The sequence below is a fragment of the Taudactylus pleione genome, unplaced genomic scaffold (assembly GCF_031769625.1).
Source record: "Taudactylus pleione unplaced genomic scaffold, aTauple2 ptg000038l, whole genome shotgun sequence".
Classification (NCBI taxonomy): domain Eukaryota; kingdom Metazoa; phylum Chordata; class Amphibia; order Anura; family Myobatrachidae; genus Taudactylus; species Taudactylus pleione.
The window spans coordinates 3877926-3902337 of record NW_028284440.1 but is presented as its reverse complement, the minus strand read 5'-3'; the positions used below and the strand labels follow the sequence as shown (position 1 = coordinate 3902337).

Below are 24412 nucleotides of genomic sequence, written 5' to 3'. Positions count from 1 at the left end.
GAAGCTTAGCTCCGATTGGGTGGCACATCGGTTGGCTGGTCACGTGACTGTGACCGTGAGCCGCCCCGGTCAGAATGGGCTTCTGCACAGAAGCCCATTCTGGCTACAGGAGGAGACGAAGTTTACTGCAGCCACTCCTCCCATGGGCCTTTGCGGAGCAGAGCTGTGAATGACAACTAACAGCTCTGCGTACATATTAGCCGCCACACAGCGCCATCGGACCAGACAGTTCTGCAGTAGCATCGAGTAAAGAAAGCAGCAGACAGGCATTGACTGGAGACAGTCCCGGCGACTCCCTCTCCAGCCTTTCTGTAAATTTGCTAGTTCAGGTTGGGAGGCAGGAGGAGAGGGGAGACGGGGCGAGCAGAGAGGGGTGCTGGCCTGTGCTGCTGTTGAGTCTGACCCTGAGAGGGGCTGCGATTGTGTATATAACTCCAACACAGTCTGCCGGCACTCATCAAAAAAATACAGCAACCTGCTCTGGTGCACAGTACAGCTATCCAATCCAACTCCCAGAATGAAAGGCACTCGGAGGCAACAGAGGTTTTCAGGGTCAGTCCTGCTTCAGGACAATACACATTGTCCTGAAGACAATTCCACTCGCAACATACGTCATCTCCAGGAATTGTAGGAATAGTCGGTAACATCGAGAGCCATCGGAGCTGCTCGCAGCCCTTGAGGTTGCATTTCCCTGCCGCAAGCACTGCGATCCGTGCAGCCTAAAATACATGCAGGTGATGAGTACAATGACGCTAAATTGCTAATTATGCACGCCCTTTAAACGTCGTTTTGACGGCCTGACATGCCTGCGTTCGCACATCCACTCCCCAGTTCACAAACACCTTCCCCTGTTACCACCCACAAACGGCACTATCTGTCACTCAAAGCAGCGACCTGATAGTGGCTAACGAACAACCAAAATCAGATCGCAAAAACTGGCTTGCGCACTGTAAATTATATGCATGCGCAGACGGGCGTAAATTGCTCAGAGCGAGCGAGAGAGCGCAACTTAGCGACTGGGTCTGAATCAGGTCCTAGATCCCAAGTCCATATCATGTGTTATGCTAGGATATTGTCAAGAAAGCAAAGGATACAAATTGTTGGACATTGACAAGCCAAAGATTGTGAATTCAACAGATGTAGGTTTCATGAAACAGCTTCAATTAAAGGCAAGCTTGTGATGCTGGATATGCTGACAGCTGGAAGCGTTGCAATAATTGAAACCACATACAGGACTGCCGACAGCTGTGCCGAGCCCAGGTACAGGGAGGGGGTGTGACCAACCCAGGGAGGTATGGCCAGACCCCCACCTTATAAAAGATTCCCTCATTCCAAAGATAAAAAAATTATATCTTCGCGACCGTAAAATGTCCATGCGTGCCACACAAGGGGGCGCCGGTGTCCAGAGGTGGGGGAGCAATCGTTCCCCCCAGCATATAATGCCAATAGAGAGAGAGATGACTGTTGCTCAGCAACCTCTCTCTAGGACAGCACACAGCGTGACAGCAACGTGTGTGTTGGGCTGGGGAGAGAATCTGCTGCAGCAGCAGTCAGCTCTCTCTCCCTGCCCGAACTCAGTAGCGGCAGCGTGGAGGGGGGCAAGCTGCATGACCCCGGCCCCTCATACAGGCCCGGGCCTGGGTAAATTGTACCCGAGCCCCCCCCTCTCGGCGTCCCTGACCACATATACAAATGATCATCTATAGACAAGAAGATACAGCAAGGAATTGCTAACTTTGACTGCTGTAAACCTCAATCTATACAAGAAGTAAAGTCAATCAGCAACTGAAAGAAGTAGAAATCAGCCATAGATACAGAGCTTACGTTTTGTACAATAATGACATGTGGACCATTGTGTACAGGTTCAAGTGACCGCAAAACAGTCAAAAACAAGAGGGTCTTCTGCAAGAAATGAAACAATGATGGAAGTCTTGCTCGCTATAAGGCCCGACTTGTTTTCAAGTGTTACACTGAGAAATCAGGTGTTGACTATGGGGGAGCACTTCCCACCTGTTGCAAGACACAGTACATGACGTATGGTCATTGCTATATGTGCTGTGTACTGCTGTATTATTATGATCATTCTTTATTTATATAGCGCCACAAGTGTTCTGCAGCGCCTTACATAGTACCAATCAGGCTTTAATTCAGCCTTCTTAAATGGTGAGCGAGCTGAAGAATTTACATGGAGCCACTGGAACAGTGGGAAAAGTAGGTTTGTTAATGAAATCATGGCATGGGCTAAAGCAAAGTGGCCACTGCTGGTGCTGTATATCAAGTTCCAAAACTGATCACTGCTTATACCACAAATTGAAGGAAAAACTTTATTCATCATAGTTGTAAGAGTGGAAGATTTATTGTTTGCTGGGCAGGAGAGAGATTTATGTAACTAGTGAGGGAAATCTCACAGATAAGTTAATTAAGGGTCCGATGTTGCATGCACTCAGTGCCTTACTACCAAAATGTGGACTGGTGCATTTGAAATGTTGATGTCCTCTTGTGTTTTGGTTACAGGAATGTCTTATTACCATGTAACCAGAGACAGCCTTCTGTCCACACCTCCCTGGGTTTGGTCACACCCCTCCTTGTGTTGAGGAGTGCGCTTTATGCTTTCTCCTCGGTGTGACAGGGTCTCCATAGTTATGGAGTGCATGTGCAAGCTCAGACCTATTGCTCTTTTATATTAGCTGTATTGATAGGTGTATCGGGATCCGGAGCTTATTAACTAGAGACTGCTGGGCCCATAGCCTATTTGCAGAACTGTTTAAAAGTATTGTGCGCAGCAGTGATGATGGATGCAGTAGTGTCCCTGACAATTTATACACCAGGGGAGAATACACTTGACCAAAGTATATAAGATGTTAGTTAGTTGCGCAGAAGTTTGGTCAGGTGCTGGTGGTGGTTAGTCCACACGTGGTACAACTTAACCAGTTATTTTGTTTATTGAACCGGGTAGATCAACAAGTAGCATAAGACACACAGATATGACAGGTAAAACTGTAGCATATAGAAGCAGCCTGGAGTCTGGGCATTGTGTCCAGGCTGCTTCTATATGCTACAGGCGTCTGTACCCCAGGCGTCTGAGCAGTAACTGTACAGACATATGCTGACACACTATTGCTGACACACTATTGCAGTGTTCAAAGAAACAGAGGTATCCTGCACAGGACAGCTAAATATATGAAAAATTACTCAAAAATAACAACCAACTTATAGGTATAAAATACAAACAAATAATGGTTTCTGTTAGCTAAAGTTGGTGGTGCTCCCCTCGGAGTTTGACAGTACATAAGCATACTCCACAAAGTTTGTAGCAAAGAAAAGAAGAATTGCAGCAAAGACAGAACCCTTTGTGGGGACACAATTTAATGTAAATAAAAAAAAATGGTTAGTATGAGAACGTAGGAAACCTATTTAATAGGTGTTATAAAAAATCAATGAGAAAAGGCAGTTAAATACAAAAACTAACAAAATAGCCAAAATAGCCATACAAAAATGACATATGGACTGCATACTGTAGGAATAAATTAAATAAAGTAGAAGAAAAAATCTTCTAATGATGTTAAAAGGCTGGGTGAAAATATTAGCTCATTAATTCTCAGTGTTAGTGAGATAGAATATAGAGCTAGAAGAGATTTCATAAATGTATCATGCAGGTGACATTTGTCTCACCAGGTATAGCTGACTTAAAAAAGACACTAGTGTGCATCAATCACTACCAAAATAGATCATATAATGCAATGAGTTCACTATTCACAGATATTGCTGTGCAGAGCCGTAACTAGACTTTTTAGTGCTCTGTGCCAGATAGAGCATTTGCGCCCCCTTCCCCCATTTTTTGAATAGGGACATAAGATAGTGTACCTAAAAAGTAACATGGCCTCATGGGGAAGGGCCAGGGAAGAGATAGCGGAGGCCAGGAGATGCTGGGGATAAAAGAAGAGGTAGCTACAAGTGAGAATGATAATAAACAGGAAAATTGACAGGCCCAAACAGCGCCCTCTGCCCTGCAGTGCCCTGTGCCATGGCACTGGTCGCACTACCCTAGTTACGGGCCTGTTGCTGTGTCATCTTAAAAAAGACTTTGTAATAGTGGTTTATAAACAACCATTCTGATGATTGAGTAAAGTTTCAAACCACAAGTATTGATAACACAGTGAGACAGGTGACAGTGATATTTAGTAAATCCTTGCTACTGCGGCAAAAATAGCCATTCATGGAACAGTGTAATCATTTTGAAAACCAACAATATTTGTATAGTTTACCCTAAAAAGATATATACCTGTTGCATTCTCGGAATTTATTCTTAGGTGTTGTCATGAGCTTACATTTGTAGATGTTGATAATCAGTGTCAAAAATTATCATATTGGACTGATGTTAACAACAAATAATCACACAACAAAATTGGTCATATAAATTCTTTTTCTGCAACACAATAATCATTTGCAGGCGATATGACAGTGTGGAATAACTTGCAATCCTCAGGTAAATAAATAGTAAATACACGTGAATAACTGCAAATAATAAGCAGTGCGCTAGACATCTCTGAGCTCGTCTATATATATAAATAATGAAATTATATTTGTAGATGCATATATATTCTGTGTCAACAATTTTCTTATAGGACTGACATAAGAAAATAGCAACAAATAATCACACAAAAATATATATATAGTCATTAATTTTCTTTCTGCATGTAAGGGCTAGCACTTGGAAGGAAGGAAACGTCTGAAACTGGTGATCATGCCCTCGTTACACTGGTGAAATGTGCGTCCAGCACAGGGGCTCCCGCCGGCGCCGACAGGACCTCTTCTCTAGTGGCTAGAGAGCCGCGCTGACTTACCTTATCTACAAACAGTAGCAAGGATTTACTAAATATCACTGTCTCCTATCTCACTGTGTTATCAATACTTGCGGTTTGAAACTTTACTCAATCATCAGATTGGTTGTTTATAAACCACTATTACAAAGTATTTTTTAAGATGACACAGAAAAATCTGTGAGTAGTGAACTCATTGTATGATATCTATTTTGGTAGTGATTGATGCACACTAGTGTCTTTTTTAAGTCAGCTATACCTGGTGAGACAAATGTCACCTGCATGATACATTTATGAAATCTCTTCTAGCTCTATATTCTATCTCACTAACACTGAGAACTAATGAGCTAATATTTTCACCCAGCCTTTTAATATCATTAGAAGAATTTTTCTTCTACTTTATACAATTTATTCCTTTGCAGTTTGTAGGTAATTTTTGTATGGCTATTTTGTTTGTTTTTGTATTTAACTGTCTTTCCTCATTGATTTTTAATAACACCTATTAAAAGTTATTTTTTAAAAGATACAATTAATAGGTTTCCGACATTCTCATACTAACCATTTTTTAAAAAATGTACATTAAGTTGTGCCCCCACAAAGGGTTCTTTCTGTCTTTGCTGCAACTCTTCTTTCCTTTGCAACAAACTTTCTGGCGGACATTATTGCAGTGCTAGGTGCTTAAAGTGGTCCTAGAGAAGTGGTGGTACTCAACCCCTCCGCCCCCCCCCCCCCCCGGCACTTTTTCAATGAAGGGACTTCGGTGTATTTTTTAAAAGGGGGCGTGGTCTCAAAAGACATAGGGCGTGGTCACACAATAGCATTCCCAATTCAAATTACGCCACACAGTAGCCCAATCTTATCCACATTACACAGCACTTAGTGCACCTAATTCACATTACACCACATAGTAGTGTCCCTTATTCATGTTATGACACACATTAGTGCCCCTTATGCAATGCCCCTGAGTAGTGGTGTCCCTTATGTAGTGCCCCTTATGCAGTGCCCTCAGTAGTGGCAGTGCCCCTTATGCAGTGCCCACAGTGGTCGTGCCCCTTATGAAGAGCCCACAGTAGTGGTGCCCCTTATGCACTGCCCCCAGTTGTGGTGTCCCTTATGCAGTTCCTCCAGGAGTGGTGCCCTTTATGCAATGCCCACAGTGGTAGTGCCCTTTATGCAATGCCCACAGTGGTAGTGCCCCTTATGCAGTGCCCAGATTAGTAGTGCACTTTATGCTGTGCCCCTAGGAGTGGTGCCCCTTATACAGTGCCTCCAGTAATAGTGCCGCTTATGCAGTGCCCACAGTGGTAGTGCCCCTTATGCAGAAACCACAGTAGTAGTGCCCCTTATGCTGTGCCCCAGTAGTAGTGCCCCTTATGCAATGCCCCCAGGAGTGGTGCCCCTTATTCAGTGCCTCCTATGCAATGCCCCCAGTAGTAGTGCCCACAGTAGTAATGCCCCTGTAGTATTGCCCCCAGTAGTAATGCCCCCAATACTAATACCCCAACAGTAATGCTCCCTGTAGTAGTGCTCCCAATAGTAATGTCCTCAATAGTAATGCCCCATCAGTAATGCCCCCATAGTAGTGCCCCCAATAGTAATTATCTGATAGTAATGCCCCCTGTAGTAGTGCCCCCAAAAGAAATGCCCCCAGTAGTAGTGCCCCCAATTGCATTGCCCACAATAGTAATGCTCCTGTAGTAGTATCCCCAATAGTAATGTCCCCTGTAGTAGTGCCCCTAATAGTAATGCCCCCTGTAGTAATGCCCCCAGTAGTAGTGCCCCCAATAATAATGCCCCCTGTAGTAGTGTCTCTTAAAAAAAAAAAAAAAAACACAATACTTACCTTAAGCCCTGCTCCTGCATCTGCGGCCATCCGACAGGCTGCTCCTCGGAACTATGGGAGAGACATCATGACACATAGTGCACACTGCAGGAGTCGGAAGCCGGAGCTCAGGAGTGAACTCCAGCCTCTGGCTGCCGCTGGCGCTGTGGGGAAGGAGCCAGGCACCCACTGGTAACAAAATCTTAGCGGGGCGCCCGGCAAATAGAGCCTCCCTGCTTCGCTAGGCAGAGGTGGGCCAGGGGAGATGGGACTGGTTAGTCCGGCCCACTTTAATCCCTGGCAGTGGTGATATAGTATACTTGCTGTGTTTGTATAGGCTCTGCACGGCATGAATACCATGGTGAAAGATGCACGTAGACGCCACACATGTGCAGTATTGCATGTTGTACCTAATGGGCCCCATACATCTGCGATGGATTGCCGCAATCCTGCGATGCTGTAACCCGGCATTGCAGGATCGCAGAAATCCAACATGTTGGATATTGGCGATTTGCCGATCGCGATCAAAAAATTATCGTGATCGTCAAATTGGGGACATTTAACATGTTAAATGTTAGCGATCTGGCAACAGATCGTTGAACATCGATGGTGGGTGATCGGAAATTTCCTATGGGCGATGGGAAATTTCCGATCGTATCCCGGCATCACGACGATCCGTCGCATATATATGGGCACCTTTAGACATATCACTGAGCTCCAGCAGGTCCTAGAGCGTGAGCTGCTCAGCTTACCTGTATGCACTGAGGATGGAGGCAACACCATAGCACTCCTCATTCAACACATTAGAGAGACTGTCCCACCACCGATGGCTGCACTACAAGTCCCACTGCCACCACTGCATGTACCTGCAGATAATAAACTACAAATACACCACCTGCAGATAATCAACTACAAACACAGTACACCACCTGCATTAATGCACTCCTGGCTGGATCTGTCTTCCATTGCATTTTCTTGCATTGTGCTGCATTAACCCTGTGTTGTATCCCATCCTGCTGTTCTACCTGGTTAATAAGCCAATCCCTGGTTAAACTGAAACCTATCAACATAAGTTCTGCCAATAAAATCAACCCTTAATGGTTATAAATAAATAAATACGCTTCTTCATGTATAAAGTTCCCCTGGAAGATTCATCTCTGCTACTTCCAAGGGCATGTATATTAAAAAGAAATTTTGCAGGGAGAAAAAGGCTTTGCAGTCCCCTGCTGAAAAAAAATTTCTCCCAGTAAATGGGCACTTTCCATTCCTTGAATGTTATAACATCAATCTTGTTTTTGCATTTGTACCGGTATTTAATAAACGTACCTGACCTTTTTTCAGCAATGACCTGCCCATCTTCTCCTGTCTGAATATACAGCCCCTATTCCATCCCCTATCTTGTAGATGCCATCCTCATGGCGTACGTACAGTATATATGCACTTGCCATAAAAATTAAACATTTGATAAAAAAAGTAATTAGCATTGTGTGTCTGCAGATTTGCTTATTCAAAAATTAATTTTCATGATACTGCCTTTTCTAGAGACATGTATTTGATATGTTAGATGTTTCATTCTTACATTGTTATTTCATAAAGTACATATATGAATATCTCCACATCCTGATTACACACGTAAGATTTTTTCCTTTACAAGGAACATTTCCTGTACAGGAGGCTGTTAGGAATGTGATGAGGAAGCATGAGATTCCCAGAGAAACATCTTTTCGAGGAAGATGAAAGCAGCATGTGCCTACTGCCTAGCTATATAAAAATTTAATATATATTATGTTACAGATTTGAAGGACATATACATACAGTATACTTGTGTATTAAGTATATGCATTTGTTGCATATCATGTTGCTACTGACACAGGGGCCATTGCAGAGTTGAACATACTGTAAGTCACCTGTAAAAGCTCCCGGATTGCATATAAGGAAATAAATATGTATATTCATCAGTATACAGAGATGTATCCATCTATCTAATGCCCCTACATGCACAATTGGTTTGATACTAGTCATCATCAAACAAAGCCTACATGCAGGAGCGCAGCTAAGGATGGTGGACGGGGCATGTGCCCAGGGTGGCGCACAAAGGGAATGGGGGGGGGGGGGCCCCCCGTGACCGGCAGGAAGCTGCAGTGGTGTGATCAATGCAGGGTTGTGCAGGCAGGGGAGGCAACTAAACCCTTGGAGAGATATAAAGGGGACAGAGATAAAGTACCAACCAATCAGCTACTACAGTAGCTGTCACTTTATAGGTTGTGCTTGAAAAATGACAGAAGATGAATGGTTGGTATTTTATCTCTCTCAACTTTATCTCTCTCTTTATCTCTCTCCAAAGCTTAGTACATCTACCCCATAGCATTTTGAATTTAGGGCCTGATTCAGACCCGGTCACAAGGTTGAATTCACACATAGCCTGCCGATGTTTGCAATCTGCGCATGCGTACAAGACGCAGTGCTCGTGTGCGAACTAGTCCATGCACTCTCTGTTCACAGACGCTCCACAAGCTTGAGTGGCAGGACGTGCCGTTTGTGGGTGGTGACGGGATGGTCGAGGGTAACGGGGGTGTGCTGTTGCGAATGCAGGCATGTCTGTGAATCTGAACGCCGTTTCAGGGGCGTGCATAATTAAGACGCAGCATCAGCATACACGTCACATGGCTGAATTACACACAGCAGTTCTTGCGGTAGAGTATGGTTAGCCACAAGTGCTGTGTATGGGTCCGATGTTACTTGATGTTACCGATTGTTTAATACACTTCCTGGACATGAAGTATGTTACTAAGGGAAAGTGGGCGTCTTGTGACAGGCTGGTGGGCGTCTAAATACATACCGCGATCACATGGCAAAACATAGTGGGCGTGCTAATGTCTTGCTACTTTGGCTGCTGACAGCTGCGTGCAAACGCAGCCTAGCGACCAGGTCTGACTCAGGCCCTTACATCAAAGAGTTCCATTTTTGTATCTCTCATCTGACCACAAAACCTTATCCCAAATATTAGCTTGGTCACTGATATCTTCTGGCAAATTTCAGACATGCTTTCAGGTTGTCTTTCTTTAGTAATGGTTTCTTTCTAGCTGCCTCCCATACAGGCGAGTTGTTTGCAGAGCTCTTGATATAAATGACTGGTGCTTCTTTACTCCAGTCTCAGCCACTGAACTATGTAGTTCCTTCAAAGTGACAGTTGGCTTCTCAATGGCTTATCTCACAAGTCTCTTTCTTGCCTTGATGCAGATTTTTTAACGATGGCCTTGTCTAGGCAGTACCTAGGTGCTATCATGCATATTCCATTTCTTCACAATTGGTCCAACAGTGCTCACTGTGATATCCAAGCACTTGTTTTGTAGCCTTTTCGTATCCTGTACATGTGTATAATTTGAACCTTTCTATGAATGCTCCTATGGTCTTCATTTACACAGCTCTACTTTAAGATTCACAGTGTCCATGAAATCTAACCTTTTTAAAAGACTCATTGGTAAGGATAATTGAAAGCAAATTGTTAAAGGCAATATACTGTATTTCGTCTATGACAACTTGCAGCTTCCACTGCACAGGTGTTGAACACTTACTGCATATAGCATTTATCATACAGACAATATTTAATTAGTGTTTTGAAATTTACTTTAAGAGCCTACTGGTTTGCAATACAAACTATATATTATTTTTCTTTGAGCCATTTGGTTTACTTTAGGCGTAGAGAATATTAGTTATGGATTTAGAAATCTAATGCAGGGATGAGATAAATTAATACTTTGGTACAGTTATTTTATTTGAAAACCATTGAAAAGTCTTGTGTACTTTTTCACAGGTGTTATTGTGGGACTACCTATAATAGCAGAACCTGGCTGCCAAGCCATGCTGGTAGTTTCAGTTCTAAAAGATCCAGCATACATTGGAAGCCATAGGCGTGCTAGCTCTTGTTTTTCTACAAGCATTTGCACGCTTAAGCAAGCAATTGCCAGGACATGCTGTGGATTGTAGTTCCACAATAGTTCCAGCATAGACCGGATGGCAGCAGATTCCGGTAACACCCAGATGCACCGGTCTGCTTAGGTCTATGCAGGTCTGGGCTGGTTTAACCAGTGGATAAGGGCACACGCATATAATATTTAGTTAATTAATAGTACTGAATTCAATCCGACATGATTAGAGAACCTTACCTTTATACATATCTGCATTTATTATAAAAAGACCTCTTACTAATTACTCTGCTCAGGTACAAAATGTATCACAGGTTGGTTGACAACTGTATGGTACAGTATTACCAAGCATAATACAGTTTACATCTTCTAAACAGACATATATACCAGTTTTACTCAGCAAAAGATGATCTGTAATCTATTTTATGTTTCATCTTTATATTTGCATACAGTATCTTCATTTATTTTGACTATTGTTACTCTTGCATACCAAACATAGACAATTTCTTGTTTTGTTTCAGTGCTGGAATTGGAAGAACTGGTTGTTTTATAGCAACATCCATTGGCTGCTGTCAGTTGAAGGAAGAAGGAGTTGTAGATGTATTAAGCATTGTATGCCGGCTAAGAATGGACAGGTAATGTTTGTAAATCGAGATCACAATCATGTTATACATACTGCAATTTGAACACAGTTGGTGTGAAAGCAACACAAAAGATCGATACCATACAGCCCTGATTGGTCTGTGAAATCCAAAATGTTGGATAACCTGATTTACCGATTCCGATCACTAGTCGGAAGTGGCGATTGGTGTACCCCATGCATTGCTGATTTTTCTCCCCAATCATGTGCATAACGGGGGATTGCCCCAATCCATCACAGATGTATGGGGTCCTTTACAGACATTGCATTAATGCATTACAATCAATTATACAATTTCATTATTGTATAGCTTGCAGATAAAACTTTTTTACTGATTGGGTGCTGTGGTTAATTGCAAATCTTGCAGATATATGCCATGGGAATACATGATTACTTATTATCTTTGAATGCATAAACATGTCTAAATTGTTGGAGAACGTGTAAGACAAATGAGTAGGGAACAATTTACCCAGACTATTTCCTAGATACACAGTAGAAAGCAAGGTTTGGGCACATTTTCCTATCTTTGAAATATAATATTGAGGCAGACATTTAACAGGGTTGGATATGACGTCCTGATGGTCAGAATCCCGACGGTCGGAATGACGGCAGCGGAATCCCGACGGTGAAGATATCCTAAGTATTCTAAGGCTAGACCAAACCCATAACTCCTGCAGTCTAACCCTAACCCCCCCCTCCCGCAGCCTAACTCTAACTGTCCTCTTTGGCACCCTAAACCCCTCCCCCATATCCCTCCCATCCTGCAGCCTAGCCCTAACCCTAATACTTACTCTTTTATTTTGTCAAGATTTTGACCCATTGGCATCCCGCAGCTGGTATAGTGAGTATCGGGATTCTGACTGTCGGTATGCTGACTACATCCTATTTAACATAGTGCTCAAGGTATCATAGGTTTGTCAGAGTGTTTGTATTATCTATGCTATTTCCTAGGTTTGGTGATTATTATGACATACTGCCACTCTCCTGGAATGTTCTGAATTTTGGGAATTCTCCCAGACTCACAGTAGAGTTGGCTATCTTCCTGTATCCCTAGTGAAATGGGTTGGGTTTGCTAATCTGATTCATTTTGAGGCACGCCATCATGGCAAATATATTAATTAATGAGTAATTTAGGTACAGCACTATAGGATTATGCCCAACGTATTCAGACCCATTCAGATTAACCAAAATGATTCTGATGTATAGTGTACACACTATCTAATAATCGTTTAGTTCAAAAAGATCCGTTTGATTCCAAAATCGTCTCGCCTATAGTGTCTCTGTACACTATATATCAGCCGAGGTCGGTACACACTGCATTTTCTGAAAGTTCCCCAAATGATGTGAACGACATAGCGTGTGTAGTACACTCTATATTGGGAGCTGATTCTACATGATTTGGACCAACCATCGGTCCTGGTGCAGCATACACACTAAATTATCAGGCCAACGACCCAGTATCTGTTAGGTCAGCCTGAAAATAGTGTAATATGTACTGTACCTAGCTTAAATAATCCTTATGTTATATACAGGAAGGAATACCAGAAAATAAGTACACATCTTTCCTTTCCAAAGCTTTAATTGTATGACACTACTACAGGCAAAAATAAATTTACTATCACAGTTTTCAGTCAAACCTAAGCTATATAAAGTAAAAAGTAGAAAAGACAATCTCAGTGATGAGATGTACTTCTGTCTTACTTAATGGGACATTTACAGACAAGTGGTGGTTAGAGGGGTTTTCTCCTTCACTTTTGCATAAACAGCTTCCAGTGTACAGTATATTATAGTCCAAGATATATGGCAGGAATGTAATAGCTTGGTTTTACCAAGCAATAGCACTTTAGCAAAGCCCCTCTGAAATCTAGGTATGCTAGTGTGTTATATCCACACGAAAATACTACCAAAATCTCTACAGCTTGTAGAGCATAGAATGTTTCTTTTATTTATGCAAATTATACTGAAAGCTACTAGATTTCTACATAGCACTATTCTCAGTCAAATGATGATGTAGTGTAACTTACCTAACTTTGTATGATGTGTTACACTATTATAAAAAAAATGTTGATTTAAAAAAAAAAAAAAGATTTGTACATTTGTACATGACAGAGATCTGATGTTTTATTCCTTTGTGCCATACATGTGTAAAATACTTCACACCCTACTTGGCTATAAGTTCACACATACACTGGGCAGCTCTTCCTGTCATTTCTCAACCAGACTGCAATATATCCTGTCCAATAAATGGTCAAGGGACACAATTCAGCTACCACAAGCTAGTTATGAGCAATAAATCTCTACACAGCAGTTCCTATATACAAAGGCAGAAATTATACACTAAATACTAATTGACCTACATTCAGAATTGCTACATTAATTTAATAATGTTATAAATATGTAGTGTAATAATAATTTAATACACATATGACTCTAATATGTATAAACTCCTGTAAATAATATGTGATTTATGAGTGTATGATTGATGAGTTCTGATATCATTGCATTAGTGGTCATTGGTTGGAATGGTTAATGATAAGGGATAACACACACCCATTGTACAGTAAATTAGTATACAAATTACAAGTAACCTTTTATCTCCATGTCCCGTATAAAGCACTCAACCTGCCACCTAGCACCTTTGTATTTTTCCCAGAATGACTCTGTAGCTTGTGCATCATATCACTTAGCAAAACTGTCTATTGACTTATTATTAATTAACTAATTAATTTGTATAACTACTAAATAATTTTATTTTGCATATATATATATATATATATATATATATATATATAAAAATTTATTGTTTACTATTTATTTTTTTTAAACTCTGCTTGGCTGGCTGATATAAAGTGGAACTAATGGCTGATTCATGATTATTATTTTAGTATCAGTAATAGTTATATTGTAATAAATGTTTCATAATAATGCCACCTTCAAAGTGTAATGAACACAATGTTTCACAAGATTCTGGAGTTTGATAGTTCATGGCTGCACTTCGTTCAGCATTATACTAACCTGTAGTTCTCGCTACATTTAGGCTCTGTTGCATGTTGTTTTTATAAACATATCATTGCTTACTTTTAACAGGGGAGGAATGGTTCAAACAAGTGAACAATACCAGTTTGTGCACCATGCCTTGAGCCTTTATGAGATTCGACTCTCCGCAGAAATGGTCCAGTGAACCTCTGGGATTGGAATTTCCAATGATGATTTTAGGTAATTCATTGAATTGCCGACCAGCAGTTTCTTCAAGAAGTGTAGTAGGGTCCAAGGAAATCAAGAATGTAGCGAGAACATTGAAGATTTGTCGGAATGTTTGACACAATTGGATGGACAGTAATGTGTCACTGAATGTACCTGTAATGCAAGTTTCTGCAAAAAGCAATGGACGGTATAGAAGATGTACATGGAATTTACATATGTAACTGAAAGGTGGATATACTTTTGAAATAGGATTATCTACCAGAAAGAATGTATGTGCTACACTGCTCCGGACACAGTGGATATTTAAGGATTATTCAGTGTATAACAAATAAACGTTTGCAAACTGTGTGTCTTGTAAATGGACTGTGAAATGTCACTCTGTTAAGTGCTATTACTTATTATGTGGTGAATTTGTTTCTTGCCCACATAAGATTATTGCTGCTAGTGTTACGAGTAATATGTTTATTTTTAATTAAATAATATTTCTCTGTTTTTGTTTCTTTCTAAACTGTTTCAGAAACAGTGAATATTTTATATGGAGATGTGTTTTGTTCTATTAGCAATTGTGAATTTCCAACAGGATATTTAAAAGGAGCACAATGTACTTTATTCATTTGATATGCATTTGCTGTATACTGTGGGTTGTACTATTCGCTGCACCTCTTCTCCAAACTAAACACAGTGTATTTGTAAATCATGTGAGTTATTTTACCTGAGAACTTTATAGCATATATTAAAACTGCAAGGAATAAAATTATTGTATACAGTCCAAAAATTTGGTGCCATTGTCCTTTTGTAAGGTTTCAGATTACATAGATAGATAGATAGATAGATAGATAGATAGATAGATAGATAGATAGATAGATAGATATCAGTGTATCACTGTATATTACACCACAAAAAAAAAATACTGGGCAGACTATATCATAAATACATTGATGATCATCTCTTTTGGAGGGGGACACACATCTTTATTTAGACTCACATGGTTGGTTGATGTAACTTGTATTTACACTCAAACAAGCTCCTTGCTAAACACACCGGACATATTGAAGCTAACTAGACTTTGCAAAAACTTGGTATTTTGGTAATTAATTGTATGTAGCAGGGAAGCACCGAGAATAGAAACAGTTTGAGTGGAGCAGAACAGAGCGTCCTGCCAATATACTGTACTTCCTGTGCTCATTAGTATGTAACGGATAAGTCCCTCTCCTTTACTGATATTAGTCTCTTAGTCCTACTATTTTACAAATGTACTGCTGTTGACAAGTACAAATACAGAGGGGCATTTACCAGCAGAGTCCTACATAGAAAATGTCATTTCATCCTCTAGTCTAGACTGACTTCTGACAATATATTTATTAAAGTTTTTAAAACTGTTTTCTTACTTATGACTTTTACTAATTCCTGATAATACTGCCAGTTTGATGACAGCTGATTCATAATAAACAAAGAAAATGTATTTGTTAAAAAGGCACAACTATTATTTGACTACATCCCATTATAACTGCCAATAGCAGGCCTGGCAAGATGCACATCCATGTAGTATTGGGCAAGGAGAATACAATTATTTCATTCAGTGTTGTTTCCTAAAAGCTATTTTTTGCATCACTTTTTTGAGGTATAGTCAAAACATCTGTAAGAAATAAGTAATTCAATATGAAGAGTCTGCATGACATACAAAGGAAACAGTGACTCAATGTATAGATATCCTACCTGCAGAATATGCCACAGACACCATATTGCAGGCAGCATCAGGTCTATACACAGGCAGAGTAAGCTTTAAGGATTCAAGACAAATACCAAACCAGTCAAGAGACAAAAAGCTAAAGCTCAAAATAGAGCTCAGCATGGGAAGAAACACCCTTTATCTGTGTGACACTGGCAATTCCCCTGCACTACTGGTTAAACTGGTAATAAAATGCTGATACAGTAGATAATTAAGGTGATGAATACAGTACAGTAGGACAGTGGTTCTTAGCCAGTGTGACAAGACACCATGCTACAGTAGATCAGGCTTGCTGACTTTCTGGCTGCCCCTTCCGGGAGGGAGCAGCCAGATCGGCATTACAGGGGGCGTGGCCATCGTGAGGAGGCGGGACCGGCCGGACGACGTGAATTTGAGGCCAGAGCAGGGGGCAGGGCCACGCGATCACGTCATTTTGGCCCCGCCCCCGCTACACAATGCCGATATTACAGGCATTGTGAAGCAGGGGACGGAGCCGAAATTATGCGATTCAGCATGAATCACGTCACCCCCCCCAGCTGCGGGGGTTTCTAAGGTAGGTGCGGGGGGATAGGAGGGGTGGGTGGTAGCCAGGAGGATTGTTTGCCTTCCCAGGCGGTCTGGAGCGGTACACGATTTTCGGGAGGCTCCCGACCAAATCGGGAGGGTAGGCAAGTATGCAGTAGATGTACCATATGTTTCTGAGAGAGAGAGTTTACAAACTATGGGCCTGATTCAAATCACACACCCACTGCGTCTTTGTACGCAGCGTCTGTGTGATAATTTGCTAATTCCGCAGGAGGCGTCTTGTTTAAATAGACCACTCCTGCCGACTTCACTAATCCGCTGCTGCATCAGAAGAGGCAGCATCGCATTATCTGCGTGAACATCCTCAGTTTGCTCAGGATGACCAGGGGATTAACGCTGCTAAAGCCAGAGAAGCTGCGTCCAAGGATCCAGCCACTGGCTTCAGCATGCCCAGAAAACAGAAGCGAAGCCCCTCCCCCCCTCCCCCCACACCGATTTCTGGGAAGCTGCCTGTCGCCGCCCCCAAAAACCAACCTATCAATCAGAAGTAGACCTGCAGGTGCGCAGTGTGGCATCTGTGCATGCGCAGATTTCACACCATTGAAGATTTCCGGAAACAATTGGGTTTGCATACATCTCTGAATTAGGGCACCCGTGTTTTAGATCATTATTTTTTTTTATTAAATATGTCACAAAAATATCTCTGTATCTAAAAAGTTGAGCATTATAACAGTGGTGGTAAATTTGAGACTGTGACAAATATATGAGTTTGTCCTTATAGAATTGGTTACTGTGTCTTTTTTTATGTGTGTAAATTAGTTATTTAGATTATAGAGATGAATCATTAAATTTGGATGAACTATGAGTAAGAGTAATAAGTTTGCTGCATAGCACCAGACACAGATGTACATTACATTACAGTGCTCTGCAGAAATCCAATGACAGTTAATCATTTCCCTTCTAGCTTAAGTTCAAATTCTAGCAACCCTGTCCCAGATTTACAGCTCTAGAATACAGTGCACCCCTTCTGGTACAGCTTGCTGGGTCGTTCTAATGTGCTTAGTTTGCAGTCTGAGCTGCTCTGCTGTAAGACCTCTGTGGAGGTCCAGACACAAACATACACACAGATATTAAATCAATGTTGAAGACTCATGCAAACTGGACTAGAGTCCCCAAAACAATTGAATAGAAGGAAGTTCTCGTCACTGACATTTTTCCCTCCGTGAAGGCTCATTTCCTTCCTAGTGTTAGCTTCACTTATCTAGGCTGTGGGACAGAAGCATGGAGTGACTGCTAGATGGAAAATGGATGTGCTTGTGCGTGTGCTACTGGTTAGCTGCCTGTCCTGCCTGATAACAGGTAAGTGATGAATGGAATGGGGAAGACTGGTGTGGATGAGAAGACAGGAGTGGAAAGAACACATCATTAGACAGATCAGAGAAATATAGTGGCTCATCACTACATCAGTATCTTACAATTACATCTGCTTCATAAGCTGACATTATACACAGGGAACCAAAACAAGGAACTGCATCTAGACCTTACAATGTGCTATTGATGTGCATAGTGAAGATGTAGAGGTACAGCTTCTATCATTCAGTGAGTTTGCCCAGCAGCAGGCCTCAGCAACTCTAGGACATATAACTGACTGCAGGAGCCTGAAGGTGTCATGTTTTATTGTTTTATATACCCACATTGTTTTAATTTACATTTTTAATACAAAGTTGATAGACTGGTTTTGATCTGTACTGAAAATATCAGCAATATCTAAATATCTTGTTATCATTAGAAATAATGTATCTGAGGCAGAGTGGTATAAAAGATGGCCTGTGACGGAATAGACCACCATGAATTTTTTTCAGTCCTTAAAATGCCAGCGACTGTTGAAGTATACAGGTTGCCATGCCTGTTCTTAGTACATACGGTACATATAGTATATCTGAGCCTGGATTTAGTGATAATCTGGTAATTGATAAAATGTAGTGCTCACATTGTGCTGTTTTTTATGATGCTTTGACCACTAGATGATGCTATTATTTTGTAGCTTATGAATGCATTATTATATCTCATTATTACATGATTATAGAACAACCGTTATGTTAACTACAGTAAATTTCCTTTTAAATTACCGTATTTTCAAGTATAAAATGTGTATTATTTCTTGTTTCCTGATCATTTCACCACTTTTAAAACTGTCTGTGGAAAGGAAACAATCTTTTACCTAGTCAGAGAAATGGATGTGGTCACTTAATGAATGCAAATATCCAGAGGAAGTTTAAAGAAACATATCGGGATGTTTAGTTGGACATACAGAAATATAAACTGAAAGTTAACCATAAAGAAATATATACATTTTAGTTTCATTCTGGAGTTTGGTGAGTTGGGGAGCTTGGGGCTGTAATGACAAGTGAAGGAGAGTGCTGCAAGACCTGGCAAGATGTACCCTCACATTGTCACATATTTGCAGCACACATATATACACATATAGATAAATTGCTTTATCTTCTAAGAAGCAGTCTGTAATGGAGGGTACACATGGTCAGATTTTCTGGAAGATATGAACGATAACGATTGTAAAAATCATTACATCGTTCATATCGTTGACATGTTGGGCATGCATCGACATGCCCGCATGTCAGATAACGATATCTGAAATCGACTGTGTTTGCAGTCAGATTTGGATGATTTCATTCATTTAAATACTGTCAGAAATCGTTCAATCGTTCATGAAATCGTTAAAATCGGTAAAATTGTTCAAATCGTTCATCGTTGATCTAGCAAGTCTGACCATGTGTATGCAGTTATGTATGGACCATAAATAACGGAGCCCTGCATTGTTTTTAGATTTGCACTAGTTGCCAAATTAACATATTCAAAGGTGCCTAACTGCATGCTGGTCTTTGGAAACATCCCAATAAAAGGCTGATTATGCTGCATGTGTCATTTTGCGAAAAGCCTGGGAAATGCGTAAAGTGAACAGTAAACACATCACAGAAAAGTGCAACCTATTTTCGCTTTGGTACCGCCTCTTCTCAAAATGTTATTGTAGCCTCATGAGAGAAGACACATCACTGGCTTTATTACACGTCTCTTGTGTTTTTTAGGTGCATATTTATCAAATACCGCAGTTAAACCCCATTAAATACCATTTATTATCTCTTATCTTAATCTCAATTAACCATGCAGGCCTGGCTGGGACATAGTGTTAGAAAAGATATAGTATAGTGATTGCTTTGTCATCTCTGACGCTCCTGCTATTGCCGTTTCAGCAATAGGAGGACAGCCAATGGTCCTTGTTAATATGTGTTAACAACATTGTTGTTGATAGCCATTGCCATTAATAGGAAAAGGGAATTAGGGCTCCACAACAAGTGATAAGTAGAACCATAAGAATGTCCAATAATAATCTGCTTGATTTATAGGATAAATGGCATCGCTGCAGATTTTGGGCTACACTCTGCAATATGAGGCTAATTGTGTGATATCTATTGCAATATTCAAGTGTGATTTATTTAAAATTTAATTTCAGTGATAATATTTTCATTAAATAATTTGTACATGGACAGAATGATCAAAATCTGAGAAACTTGCTATACTGATAATGCGTAGAAAAAAATATCGCATAGTTAAGAATGTTCATTCTGCCCACAAACAAGAATACTATTGATTTCAAATACTAGGTGACTGATTAGGTTTTTTCAATAAAAAATATAAATTGTGGCCTTAACAATATCGGTAAATAATAAAATAAATATTCAATAAGAAGCAATACACCATTTTAATGTCATTTTAGTAGCAAAGAAAGCAACTGTTCAAAAAATTGGGGGAGGGAGATAAAAATTGATGCAGGCTGGGGAATTTAAGATGAAAAATTATAAGTGTAAGGGCTCCATTTTCATTAGAAATATTTGCCATTGATATCATTATTTTAGTATTACTGCATTACTGTATTACTATTTTTATAACGCCAGTATTTAACATCACTTACCTGTCTGGTAAGGTCCAGTAGTGTTTCCCTCCTCCACCGAGTTCCTTGATGATGGGTACTGTCAAATATGCATGCATGCTGACCATCCATCCATGCATGCGCCTAGCACTTCACCCTGGCACGCATTCAGCAAATCTTGAAAGGCTACACTAGAGGCATTCCTGACTACTCTCCCAGATGTTGTCGGAGTTACCTGAATTTGTGGGCAGTCTACCGCACCCCTATAAGAGTAGGTGATCCTCCTGTATCCTGACCATTTCCTAATGAAATGGACACTATAAGGAGGATAATGCCGCAAATCACGGGTAAGCATGGAGGGGCAGGGCCAACATGATGTGTTTCAATGCAAATTATGTCATATTGGTCCCACCCCCTCATGATTGGCCTGCGAATTTGCATTCCCCGTGTGGGGGTGGGGCCTAATGACGCATTGTGCCGGACGTCGCCCCCACCACCAGTCAGCGACATCTCTCCTCTGGGCTTCTCCTGGAGGAGAGACCTGAAAAGTAGGCAAGTATCACTAGAGGACTATACCATACTATCGACACCATGACTTCTACTTAAACAGCAGTATGTTAAGCTTACCGCTATTTAGGGATGGATATTGATGTTCGATGATTTAATACCAACAATGTTTTTCTTGTCATGGTAGTGGTTTCAACATTTGATGGTGGCTTTGCTGAAGGTAGTTCTATGAAGAACTATGCTGCAGGAGATAATTCTGTGATCAGAATCACGGTGTACCATAGACACAAATATATGTATTATTTAAACTCTCAAAACTGAAAGTAAATAAGTATTGGAGCCACATGTATTACTAACCCCATGAGTGCTTAGGACTTGTTTTCAGAATGTACATTAAAAATGCTGAATATACTCATATTCATCACTCAAGCCCTTCAAAAAAGTATTAAAACATTATTATTACCAGTTATTTATATAGTGCACACATATTCTGCAGCGCTTTTTTACAGAGAGTATTTGGCCATTCACATCAGTCCCTGCCCCAGTAGAGCTTACACTCTATATTCCCTACCACATGCGCACACACATATACACACTAGGGTTAATTTTGTGGGGAGCCAATTAACCTACCAGTATATTATTGGAGAGTGGGAGGAAACCGGAGTACCCAGAGGAAACCCACGCAAGCACAGGGAGACTATACAAACTCCACACAGTTAAAACATGCTTTTGTAGGCCCCCACCAGTAAATTTCATAGACACAAATATATGTAATACTTAAATGATTGGAAGCAGGGGATAAGCCTGTAATGACTAAATTGCAGTGACTGGCAATGACATAATAGAGGGTGTGTGGCTTACCATGCACTACAGAAATAAATAATCTCAGGTGCAGGGGAAGAAGGAGGGGGAGCACTATCTCCTTCTTTCTAACCACTACAGACCTGATGTTAATTTCAATATGGCCACCAGACAACAACCCCCAAGCTCTTACCTCCCATTATTTGGGTGGGAGGAATCAGGATGCATTGTGGATCAATTTAGGGGCATGGTCATGCGTCCTGCCCTGTTGCTCATCATACTGGGGCGGTGTCCAGCACTTCCCGAGCTGCTGGCCTCTCTGTGTACTGTTTTGATGCCCATTGAATGTGCACAGCAACCATTTGCTACTGCTCTGCTTGGCACACTCAGGGGCACACTCATCTGAAAGAGTGGAGTCCCCTGTTTGAAATAATGCGGCCTTATCTGTGATCAGCAGACAATAACATCATGCACTGTAGAACAAATGACATTTTGCAGAGATAGGGTTAGGCACATGAAGCACCTTTTGTCCTCCATATTGGCATGTATGCAGTTGGGAGGAGTTCAAACAATATGCTCCCTTCATTGGAGTAGCAGCACAACTCATTAGGCTTTGTACCTACAGAAATCTAGAGTGGTTTGTTGTGCACCAAGTGGCATGTCTAGTGCTATTTTCATGTCATTATTCCACCCTCTCATCATCATGTCCCTCCAATCTACCCAATATAATCATATTCTGCATCAATACCCCCAACTCAGTTACCTCACTTACCTATGACTATATTATGCCACACAGTAGTGCCCCCAATTTATATTATGCCAAATGGATGGTGTATTTTAACCCAAGGGGAGGGTGCCGCTGCTCTACTACATCTTGACAGTCATTGAGTAATTCACTCACTGACATGGTCGATTATTGAAAATGTCTGCAGCACCAGTAAGTTCGGTGATAAGCACAGAGACAACATTCTACATTAGGATGTGCCTGGGTACTCCCTGGACCCATGTGCATCTGCCTATGGTCCCCTTAGTACTGTAGTTACTGCCTAGTGTTCACATATTGTCACCAAACAAAGAAACTGAAGAAGAAAAAAAAGCAGATATGTCTTATTATCAGAAAATGCAAAGTCTTCTGAAAAAAAGAAGTAGCTGACCCTTATATCCAATCATTGTTGAAAATTCCAGGTGCGGTAATCCCAGGTGATTGTAGTATAGTATATATAGTCGCCCTATATAAAAGAGTAGCAGGGGAAAATATGATAATCATAGACCTGTGAATCTCACATTAATTATAGGGAAATATACAGAGCAGCATGTATTTTCTACTGTGAGTTTATGTCAGAGTTTTGTTAACTCTGTAAATAATGTGATAGTACAGAGGAGATCAGTGGATATAGATTATTTAGATTTTAGCAAAGCATTTGTAATGTTATTCCAGAGTAATATCATTCAGATGTGCTAATTTATTAATAATAGTTTATAGGGCTGGTTTTCTATTGCCATTTATCTCTTAAGCTGGACATACACTGCCAGATAAAAAACCTGTCAGACCGATAGACATTTTATCTGGCTGTCTGACACCCAGCAGATATCATGGGCATACACTGTGAGATATCTTATAGTGTATTGGCCCCGATATCTGTGCTCCTCCCCTGGGGAGGAGACATTTCCCCATTCCATCCCTGTGAAGGAACAGGGGAAATGTCTGTCGGTAGGCCGCGGCTGGGCATGCACTGTCCGATTCAGCCGACATATAACACAAAATATCACATCGGACAGACATGCTGTATGATCCGGCATGCCACAACGATCAATATGTTATCATCAGTCGGCCGCACACACAGTACAATTATTGGGGTCATCTGCCCATATCGGGCAGATCGGCCTGATAATTGTATAGTGTATGCCCAACATTAGCAAAAAAAACCTCATATCACCTGGAATTATCAATACAATATTGAAACTCAGCTGCCTTGGCAATAATGGCTGACAATCTCCAGGTACATATATGTACTGTATATGGAATGTGCAAAAGAATATTCAGAATTGGACTTCCAGTTCCACTGAAAAAAAAACTATAAAGAATTAATTAAAAAAAAAAAATAGTATTTCCCATGTGAACACAATGTTTAACTAAATAATAAAGCATTTTCTTTGGCTTGTGCAAGGCGTTTTTATGGCAAACTCACACTGCAAATTGTAGTTGTATTCCAATTCCAAACTAACATTTTTTTTCCAAAGGAAAATCGCGTTTTTTTGTGTGTACCTCCATGAAGGTGTGAGACAGCGGCGGCTCTAGGCACGGGCTAGCAGGGCCATCGCCCGGAGCGCAGCCCTGCTTCCTGCCTGAGCTCGTCATTGTTTGCTCCAGAGGAAAAGCCCGCCCCCCTCCCTCTCGCTGGAGCTATTAAATAAGCGCAAGGGGAGGGAAGAGGTGCAGCTATGCACTACAGGATGGCGCTGGGCGCATGGAAGCCTGGCGCCAGTCCTGG

The 24412-nt window shown here is 41.0% G+C and overlaps 2 protein-coding genes across 3 annotated transcripts in view; both read left to right on the top strand.

Moving 5' to 3' along the window:
* Positions 1 to 15176, top strand: part of PTPRR (protein tyrosine phosphatase receptor type R) — a 246084-nt gene extending 230908 nt beyond the window's left edge. For both annotated transcript variants that reach the window (XM_088452526.1, XM_088452528.1), the window contains 2 exons: positions 11090 to 11203; positions 14296 to 15176. In XM_088452526.1, the coding sequence (XP_088308652.1) occupies positions 11090 to 11203; positions 14296 to 14389 (208 nt within the window). In that variant the 3' untranslated portion in view covers positions 14390 to 15176. The remainder of the gene's footprint in view (positions 1 to 11089; positions 11204 to 14295) is intronic.
* A 2794-nt stretch (positions 15177 to 17970) lies between these two features.
* Positions 17971 to 24412, top strand: part of PTPRB (protein tyrosine phosphatase receptor type B) — a 141610-nt gene continuing 135168 nt past the window's right edge. Inside the window, exon 1 of the mRNA XM_088452567.1 lies at positions 17971 to 18025. Coding sequence (XP_088308693.1) covers positions 17971 to 18025 — 55 coding nt within the window. The remainder of the gene's footprint in view (positions 18026 to 24412) is intronic.